The sequence below is a fragment of the Wyeomyia smithii genome, chromosome 1, assembly GCF_029784165.1.
Source record: "Wyeomyia smithii strain HCP4-BCI-WySm-NY-G18 chromosome 1, ASM2978416v1, whole genome shotgun sequence".
In the NCBI taxonomy this organism is placed as follows: domain Eukaryota; kingdom Metazoa; phylum Arthropoda; class Insecta; order Diptera; family Culicidae; genus Wyeomyia; species Wyeomyia smithii.
Window position 1 is genome coordinate 125090552 of NC_073694.1, and position 10848 is coordinate 125101399.

Genomic DNA, 10848 nt, shown 5'->3' on the forward strand with positions numbered 1-10848 from the left:
AACGTAAAAATCCTGTTTTGTATTAAAAAGCAGATAAGAGGAACAAAACCGTCATCATGGACAAGTTTGACTATGATGAACAAATAACCCAAAAAATTGATAAAGGTCCATATTGGCAACTGCGACTTAATCCTCTTGCTGATATGGTAAAACGTGTCGAAAATACAATAAAAGAATGCAAACCCGGTTTGGGTAACGCTTTACAAAATCTTCGTGTTTCAAATCCAGTTCTTCCAAGAATAAAGGGTCTCCCCAAAATTCACAAACCTGGAAATGAAATGAGAGAAATTATCTCAACTCCCACAGAAAAACTGGCTAAATGGCTGGTAAAAGAATTTCAAGCTATGCCCAAGAAATTTCCAAGTCGATCAGTTAAGAGCACCGGAGATTTCGTTGAAAATTTAAGATCCTCGGGTAACATCCAATCTGATGAGATAATAGTTTCATTTGACGTAACGGACTGGCTTCTTTCCCAATATAATACTTGGAAAAAGTCTACGGACTTGGAATTTGAAATTTATCGAAAACCCACGAATACAAAACGGGTAATACCTAACACTTCAAACCATCCTTTCCAGCATAAAATGGCATTCATATGATCCACCGCGTGGAAACTTTACCTCTAAGTAAAGTAGCCAAGCAAAAGGAACTGGAATATACAGACATACCTCGATTATACGCACCCTCGATTATACGCACCCTTGATTTTACGTACTTCGATTTTACGTACATTTTACCTCGATTTTACGCACACTTTTTTCAAACACATTTTTAATTCTTATGTTTTTTGATTAAATGGTGCGTACTGCAGTATTACATATATTTCACGTCACAAATCACGTTCACAAATCAGGGGCTGTCCATATAGACTGGCAAATCTGGCGAAACCCTGGAGACAGTAACAACAACATCTCTTCTACGAAACAGCGAACTTTTTAAAGGTTGTGTACGGGTCTAACATTTAAAATATTTGACGTCGTACGTACACAACCTTTTTGGAGCAATGTACACACACACACACGCCTACATATGTATATACTGGTAAGAGAAAAAGGGGCTGTTTTCAATGGAGGTCGGTGTTAGTATGTGATTAAAAAAAATGTAAGCACAAACACACGCACACACACATAAAGACACATATACACACACACATACACACATTCACACAAATATACTTACATTAAGGTGCCAATGAAAATCGATTCTTCGAATATCGTTTAGAGGTAGGGCTCAAAAGTCTTGTCTTCTGGTCCCCATGCAAAATTCCACCTCAATCCGATTTCGGAAACACGTACCACAAAGCGATCAAAATATCAACTTTTTGACCGATGAAAAATATGCACTGGTTCGTCGATATTGAAAATTTTTTGATGGGTCTTTTTCGAAAAAAAATGAATCTTTTGATCCCTATTGCTAAACGATATTCGAAGGTCATTTTTTCTCATACATCTCATTGACGCCCTACGCACATACAAACGTATACACACACATGTACACACACGCCCATGTTTATTGTTTTGAGTAATTCCTTTCAAGCATTCTCCAGATGTTCTAGGTGAGTTCACTGACATACACGGCTCATTAGAGAATGTCTATTAATTCCATAACGCAAAAAATTACCTTCTTCGACCCCACTCACATGTCACTCTCTGGCCTCTGCCATGTCGAATGCCAACGCGAGCGATCGGGCGAGATTCTTGCCGTAGTTAAATAAACAGCCGTGAGTAAAGCTGTTCATTAACCTACGGCAAAAATCTCGCCCTATCGCTCGGGATGGCGTTCAGCTTGACAGAGGCCTCTCTCTCTCTCTCTTTTGGACCTTAAAAATTGTTTGTATACGTTGTCAAACTTTCAAATATCCCTTTCGAGCATTACGTAATAATTGAATGTTCCCTTACATATTTTTTGCCAATTTCCTATTACGGAAGGTAATTTTAGGTTATAAAAAAATATTAAAAAACTTGATTCGATTTTACGCACAATTCGATTTTACGCACATTTCAAAATCGAGCATGTGCGTAAAATCGAGGTATACCTGTATTTTCGAAATTGCCAAACTTAATGGCTACAATGAAAGTATAATTCAAGCCATTGTTGATAAAAAGAAGCGTGCTCAAGTTCGGAAATCTTTTACAACACTCACCCCAATAACAGAAGATCTGAAAAGGGTAGCCGTTGAATATGATGTTAACTTGACACGACCACTTCGTTCAAAGTTTAGGAAAATTGGGATGGACATTGTCTACACTAGTAGAAATACCCAACTCAAAACAAAATTGGGGTCTACCAAAGACCTTATTAATACCCTGAACAAGGCTGGAATTCATAAAATTGCATGCAGTCACTGTGACATGGTTTACTTTGGACAAACTAAACGTAACCTAGGGATACGTTTCAAAGAACATTTCGCAGAAGTCACAAAAGCAAGTAAAGTTCCAAAAAATGTCCCACCACACCTTTTTCAAATCAAAAGTGGCTGATCATATTTTTAACGAGGAACATCCACTAACTTCGGATAACATTTACCTGCTCCGCCCCGTTAATAATTTATGGAAATTAGACGCAGCTGAAAGTTTAGAAATTTATAAACAACACTATAATCTGTTAACACTATAATCTCCCCTCATGGCTATTCAATCTTCTTCCCAAAAACCCCAGACATTTTTTTTTTGTAAGATTTGGACCACTGCGACCATTGTGATGATCTTTTGTGGTAAAACCCCAGACATGGTACGGTAAACAACCGACCGCATAATTCCCTACCTAACTCTAATTAAGAGTGCTAAATTTTCATTTTACCTACTACAAATAAAAAACAGGACTTACGCTTTGCTCTTTACCAGTCCACATAAGCACTAAGGATGACTGTATGTCACAGTCGAAATATATATTTGCGCGGACTGAATTTCAATATTTATTTCCCAAATTTCTAGTGGAGTCTAACTAGAACTAGAATTTCTTTAGATTTCATCTAATAGTAGTTTGAATGTAAAACACCAAAATTGTTTGTTGAGTAATTTGTTCCAGTATACAGAACGCTACGGATTTTTTAGTAAACGCATACACAAATTTTTGCTTTGTGTTTTTGTGACAGAAAACTGATTCTTTTATTTTATGAAAATATAAGAATCTCGCGGTCTTCAGCCGACTCGATTGTTTATCGTGCATGCTGTTCGTACTCACTATCGCTCGTTCGGACTGAAGGGGAACTGTAGGGGATAGTCCCTAGGAGTCAGTAAACCTAGGAAAACGGACGTACTAAAACAAAGACGACGAAATAAGTGTTTTATCAATTAAATGTTTTTACTGAATTACATATGAAGTTAAATCTTGACAATAGTATGATGATTTATCTCAAACTGTTCAATAAATAAAACGCCGAAGAGTCTTGAGTAAATGGAACACCAATTTTCGCTCTGGTTTATTGTTGAAACGCCAAGTAGTTTTAAGTAAATACATGCATGAATTTTTGCCTTGAGCTTTTGTAAAATAGATGACTCTAATATTTCAGCTCCTCACCACCCCACCCACCACTTCGCTTGATCCTAAAAAACTTGCGTTCTCATGATTGGACGCGCTGCTCTCGCATCGATACATATACTCATCAATCTATTTGTCTGTCTCTCATAGTCTCATACTCATAAATTAACTCTGGGAACGCGCGACATTCGCTGCGCAATTTCGTCACTAATTAATTCGTCAACATTTGTTGTATGCTTCTGGTTGGGTAGATGGTCAGTAGATTGGTCACGCGTCGCTCTCGCATCGATAGAATCGCGCAAATGTCTTATACACTAAACTAGCTTTTTACGCGGGGGATACGTGTCGCGTGAAAAGAAACCGCGTAAAAAAAGGTAAATTTCGGAATCCGCACCTGTTTAGTAAAACGGAAAACTGAGATTCTCGGGTGAAAATCCTAGTATTGCTTTCGGGAAATAAATTTCGAGAAAATCTCACACTCGGAGAATCAAATTCCGGGGAAATGTTACATTCGGGGAATCGAAATTCGGGAATACGGTATATTCGGGGAATCGAAACTCGGGGAAATGATACATTCAGGGGAAATGAATTTCGGGGAAGTGGTACATTCGGGGAAACAGTACTTTCGGGGATATAACATTCGGGGAAATATCAATCGGGAAGTTGTGTTTCGGGAAAATGTGACACAAGCACTATGTAGATCGCAGATTCTAAAGCAAAGTAAAGCCTTGCTACTACATTCCAAATCGGAGCTCGACCTTATGTTATACACAGACTCCGCAAGCCAACTGTTTGAGTGTACAGTGCAATTGCGGGGCTAGCGCTATGATCCTACTGACGCTAACAGTCTCTTCCGAGCCGAGACTCGAACCTACGACAACTGGCTTGGTAGGCTGCCATCATACCTCGAGACCAGCTGGGACGGTCCGAGATCGCAGATTCTATAAGCATTCGAATCCTAATCACTTTTCGTGACGAACGCAATATAGATGTTCCTTTCATCCCCGTACCTTTCAGTAGTATTAATTTTGCAAATTTCCAGGTTGATAATATTATTCGTATTCATACGTCAAAAGTGTAGTATAAACCATCTTACAAATGTGATAACCATTATTGCTGGGAAACTTGAGCAAATTTACAAGCAAAAATATAGAATAAACACATAACCGCATTAAAAGCGTGCACCTGTAGTGTTTTCGCATGGCAGATTTATACCAGGGTGTATGGCAGATTTCAATAAAAGAAGTATAAATTCTGTTTTTTTTTTCGTTTAAAACGCGTTCTTTCCACCACAAGGGAGCGCTGCCAAATTCACTGAGCACTAAGCAGTTTTCGAATCACAGATGACCTTCCGTTCTGTGTAAACTATTCTAATTAAGAAACGTGTGAGTCAGAACTCCCAGATGGTCTCGAGGTACGATGCTGGCCTAACAAGCCAGTCGTCGTAGGTTCGAGTCCCGTCTCGGGAGAGACTGTTAGTGTCAGTAGGATCGCATAGTGGTTCGAATTGTATGACAAGGGCGGTCATGAATCATTTTTGTGCAGTATTGCTTGTGAAATTTACTGAAATCGACAGAAATACGTGTTTTTCGACAATGACAAACATTTTCGGGACTGCCATCACCCAACTTGTTTCAATTTTCTGGCATTACCATTATTATACATGCATAATAGAGAGCCAATCGAATATAGGGAAAAGTTTGAACATTTAATTTCAAAATACCGCAGCTTTCAAAAGTTTTGCCTGTCGGAAAAAGTCCTTATGCAAAATTTGAGTACAATCTGGTTTCGTTAAGTGAACCCTCAAAGCGATCAACGTTTGATTTTTCTTCTTTTACGTTATTTTCTTTGAATAACTTCAAACGAATTTGATATTTTCTCCCGTGTTTCAACCTCAAATATCAAATTTCGAATGAAGACAAATGTTTATGAACAAATTTGTGAATTTGAGCTGAATGTACCACTACCCTTCTATGAAACTCTGTAAAAAGTATGAAATTCAAACGAAAAAGTAACCATCTTTAGCCGCTTGTCATCGACTAAGATGCAAATATATGCAGCTGGAACCTTTAACAAATCTTTTTTAAGTCCTAAATCTTTCGTTTGGTGGTAATTTGGTGACAGTATCTCGCGCGGAACACATATAAAAGTTTACATGACTTTAAGTATGAGTGATGCTTGCTGACTTTGTCACAACGTTCTCTTTTACGACTAATTATGATTACAGTTTAGCACATACCTATCCAAACAACACCGCAATAGCGAAACAAACCTGTTTTTTAATGGCTCGTGATGAAAATAAACAGATAAAGCAATTGAATTTGTTCTACAGCGGATATGACCACAATGTAAAAAAAACACGTCTGTTTAAATTGATTTTGCAAGTGTCAAAGGGGCCATCCACATACCACGTGGACAGATTTTTAACGATTATTATTATTGTTATGTCACTAGTGTATGCAAATGCCAAGGTTTTTTTTTAACAAAATTAGCAACATTCTTTGCCGTTTTTCCAATGCTTGAATTCTGAAAAGAAAATGTCAGCTCAGAAACAGATACCCGTATTCATTTTTTTAATTTGGACATACGGAGGTATTTTGGTATGGATTAGGTACTTCCGTATGGAAAAAATTTAAAAAAAATAAGGGTATCTATCTTTGAGCTGACATATTCTTTTCAGAATTCAAGCATTGGAAAAACGTCAAAGAATGTTCCTAATTTTGTTAAAAAAAAAAATCTTGGCATTTGCATACACTAGTGACGTAACAATTATTTTGGGGAAAAATCATTTTTTTCTATTTTGTATGTTTTCCAAGTAATGCACGGTGCCGTAAATATAAATGCTATTCGTACTTTTTAATGAAAAATCAAAAATCGTTTCGATTTTGTACATCTTTTAAGAAAAAAACATGAAAAAATGCCAAAAACAAAAAAAAAACTAATTTTTTCACCCACGCCCAAGTCTTTCAGAGACTGCAAGAAACTAGTGAAACCACCTGGGGAAGCTAATACTAATTCCCGTCTTCCGAGTGAAGACTGTTGTTTTTGCAGCTTTTCGAGAAATTTTATTTTGAAAAAGTGCATTTTTTTATCTAAAATGTCCTAAACCATATGAAAAAGTTGAAAATTTTCCCAAGGTATGTTCGGCAGAATGATGTATTTTTTAAATATGAAAAATGTCTAGAACATAGTAGGCCTCTAAAATCACTTCAGAAAAAGTTATTAGGTATTTTTCGATTTTTAGAAACTTTAAGGATGTCTGTGTATAAAACTACCTGTATGTGGTCAATTTTCAAGAGATAGAACCAAAGTGTCTCCAGCAAAGTTTTTCTACATAAGATTGTCTACAACTTTGCTGAAGACTTCGTTTTGATTTGATTTGATTCGTTTGATTTGATAAGTAAATAAAAAAATAAAATTTTTATCTCACTTTTAGGTGAATTAATCAAACTTTTTTTACATCAAAAGATGCCCCTCAAGATCTACAAAAACTTTGTCGAATACACTGTAGCATTTAAATGGCATTTTTATACTCACAAGGCTGACGACCACGTTTTTCGCGTTTTAAACCACTGTGCCCCGTGGACAAAAGCCCATATAAATTCTTTTTTTTTTTGTAAGGACCGTGGACATTCCACATAACCCCCCTCCCCAAACACCTTCCCTTATCTCGTGCTCAAAAGTAGACTGTTCATGAAATAGGCCAACAAAAATAGCTTGTCTGCATTCTCGAGTTTATAACCGATCCATTAAATCAATAATAACCAGAAAACAAAAAAAAAACTTTTTTTTAATGTTTGGCCTATGGGCGAACCACTGTGGATCGTAGCGCCTAGCCCCGCAATTGTCCTGTACACTGAACAGTCGGCTGCGAAGTCTGTGTATAAATAAACAGAAGGTCAAGTTCCGAATCGGAATGTAGCACCAAGGCTTTGCTTTACTTTATGAGTCAGCATGTGCTACGAAGTAGACTGATTTCCACTCTACCGATCACTGTTACCATCGTGGCATCTGTCATGCTGACGTTCGTTAGCTGCGGAGCGCAGGTAAAACATCTAAATTATTGGTAATCTATCCTTGTTCTACACAAACCTTATGCACGCAGGGACAACATTGCTTGGAACGGCAGTGCATACAAAAACCCTTATTTTTCCCGCTTGATAATTATAATACACTAAAGTCGCTTTTTACGCGGGGGATATATGCCGCATACAAAAACCGCGTGAATTCCGGAATCCGCGTAAAAAGCAACCTTAGTGTATAAGGTTTATGCGAAAGTGCATGAATAATAACATTAGTTATTGTGTAACCAAAAACTTGTTTTCTCCAGTTGTTTTGAATGAAATTACATTCGCAGGTTATTACCAATGATTCAAATTTATAAAATATCCAAAATTGCTACTAGAAACCGAGAAGCAACATATGCCCATTTTACCCCCTATAGCATACTTGCCCCTTGTACAAAAACTTATCGTTTAGCTTTTACATAAATCTTAACTAGACTAGCAAATTGTGTAATACATGACATAAAAAATATATCTTCCTTGCTGAACATACATGTATGTTTTTCACATTTTTCTTTCAGGAGAGAAGTTATTTCATCACTACCCGATAATCATGACATACTACCATACACTCCAATCGCAATTTTGAAGTAAATATATGTTTTCAATATTTTGCTTAAATGATTACAAATATTCTTTTCAGAGATGTTAAGAAACCTCGTCTTAGTCTTGGAGGTCATAAAACTAAAGGTATCCGCCTCGCGCCGAGCTCAACGTCTATTTCATCAGTTGTTGATGATAAGCCTATGGAAAGACGGTGGAGTTTGGTTGGTGCACCATGGACGCGTAGAAAACGCAACGAATCTACAGATAAAATTCCAAGTAGACACAACACTGAAGATGATGACGAGAGCAATAGAAGAAAAATCTCAACGGGTTTATCTCCAGTAACTTCGCTACCAAACCTAACAAGTCCCATACTAGAACAAGAGAAGGAGCATAGCGGAATTCAGACGCCTGAAACGACATTTTTGAAAGGAAGGGCGTTATTTGATGATGATAATGAAGGTAAAAACAGTAGTGAACAGATTGGAGGAGAGGAATACTTGAAAATTTCAAAAAGTGAGTATGAAGCTATTAAAGAACGTGTAGCGGCAATCGAAACGCGAATATCACAAGAATTTGAAAATATCGATCAATCCAAAATGGACCAAACTGATATTCTAAATAGTATTGATTGTATAACTAACAAATACAACATGACACTTAAAACAACGGAACCTATGGAGGCAAGTAATTCATGTACTGATCAATTAGCAAAACGCCTAAGTCGTGAATTGAAAATTCGTCGAAATGTTGAACAATGCGTGATGCGTTCTCCAAGCGCACGCAAAATCGGTTCTCTGAGGCGTCGTTCTCGAGAAAATGTTCGCATTTCCAGAAATCAATCATGGCATTTGGGATCAAATGTTGCTATGAGTCAACAACCTGTCTTTTCGGCTATGTCAGATCCATTTTATCACAAAAGTAATCTTAGAAGAGGTCGTCCAAATACAGTCCAAAGTGGACTTAAGCATCCAGAGCTAAGTCCAGTTAGACGTAACATAAATGAAGATAGAGACTTCAAGCATGTTAACACAGATGAAGCAAGGTGTGGAATAAGATGGACTAATGCCGAAAACTTTTTTAACAACACTGTCAATCTGCAAAAATCAATTGATACATCCGTTATAAATACAACTCAAGAAATTTTCAAGACTCCTGAGCAAAAAACCGGAACTCGGCATGCATCACTTAGATCAACAGGCAGTTTAAAAACTGTTTTCATTGAGACCGAAATTGAAAGTAGTAAAATTAAAACACCCATGTTACCACCGGAAATTCCACCTAGAAAAACACCCGGAAAACCATCTATTCGTCCGGCGAAAACACCTGGACCTTTGCATTTCACTTCGCACAAAGATCAACTAACTCCCTTGCATGAATTACAATCGGGACGAGCGTCTATTGCACGATTGCGCAGTCAAAATGCAGGGATGGTATTAGCTAAAGCCAAATTGTTTGATGGGATTGTATTCAATAGCAAGAATAATGCACCATCAGTGCAAAAGCAAGCAAATCGTGAACAAGGTGCTAAACTTGCCTTGAAGTCAACCGATGGAATATATAATTGTTCAAGTGAAGATAGACGGGTGACAGAAAGTATTCCACTTCGGGTACAAAAAAATGCTTCTACTGTCGTCAATTACAACACAAAAAACCAACAGCGATCTACTCCTCGAAAGCGTGTTTGTACAAAGTCGCCTCGTGGTGGCATCAACCATCGAGAAAAACTAAGGCTTGCCAGTAAATCTGTTCAATCATCACGCGTAATCCGACAGTTGCAAGATGAAAAAACATTGAAATCAGATAAAAGAACAAATATGAGCGCGCATTTCTCGCCGAATCTATACGATTTGAACAATAGAACGCCACATATTAAAAAGAATTTTGTACGCAATTCTCCCAGACGTCTCGTCAGTAAAAAAGCGGTTAACAATAGAGAAAATGAACATTTTAATCCCTCTGTTCATCAGCAAATGTCGGAAGCAAATTCTTTGCAGAAGCTATCGTTAATACGAAATGCAGTAAACCAAAAATCGTGCCAGGCGGGAATGTTCGCAATTATTAGCTAACAACGAAATTCCAGTGCAGCAACCACCAGCTCCTCAACATTTACCTGTAAAAAGATCAATCACTATGCAGGATAAGGTTATGAAGTTAAAATAACACTCGTGCATTAATTGTTTCACAAGAGCGACAATGTTGATTTTCTTAGAAGAAAGAAACTGCTGGAGTTTGATATATTTTAATGACCTAACTTATATTTTGTACAAATAACTATTGTGCATATCTATTTGCGGATTTTGTGTTTCATTCTCACCACTATTACAAACCTATTACATGAAATCAAGATGTAGTATGTTTTATTTCTAAAAAACAATGCTAGCATGTGCGATTAATCGTTGAAAAAGTTTGTCAGCGGAAATTGAATGCTTAAAGTTTTTGCGATTTATTCTCGATTAGCTAACATAAATATAATTTTGCTAAGTGCTGTAAATCTGCCAAATATATGTTCTTTGTAATAAATAGTGTGCGACACTCCGGTAGTCCCTTTGATTGTTCAAAAATCATTCTCATGGTGCTTCTGATTTGAAAAAGTAAAAAATAATATTTCATAAGGGAGGTCCTCTATGCCCAAAGTGTCCGCGTTTTCAGGCAATAACTCAAAATACGCAACTTTTGATTTATTGATTTGTCACAATTTAAATAAAAAAAAAATATGAAAAATATTACAGTCAAAACGTATCAAGTCCTCTATGGC

General features: G+C 37.0%; 1 protein-coding gene across 1 annotated transcript in view; it reads left to right on the plus strand.

The window, feature by feature from the left end:
* The window catches only part of LOC129717797 (uncharacterized), a 47260-nt gene extending 36627 nt beyond the window's left edge, over positions 1-10633 (plus strand). Inside the window, exons 4-5 of the mRNA XM_055667971.1 lie at positions 8066-8134; positions 8188-10633. Coding sequence (XP_055523946.1) covers positions 8066-8134; positions 8188-10159 — 2041 coding nt within the window. The 3' untranslated portion in view covers positions 10160-10633. The remainder of the gene's footprint in view (positions 1-8065; positions 8135-8187) is intronic.
* Positions 10634-10848: the final 215 nt, after the last annotated feature.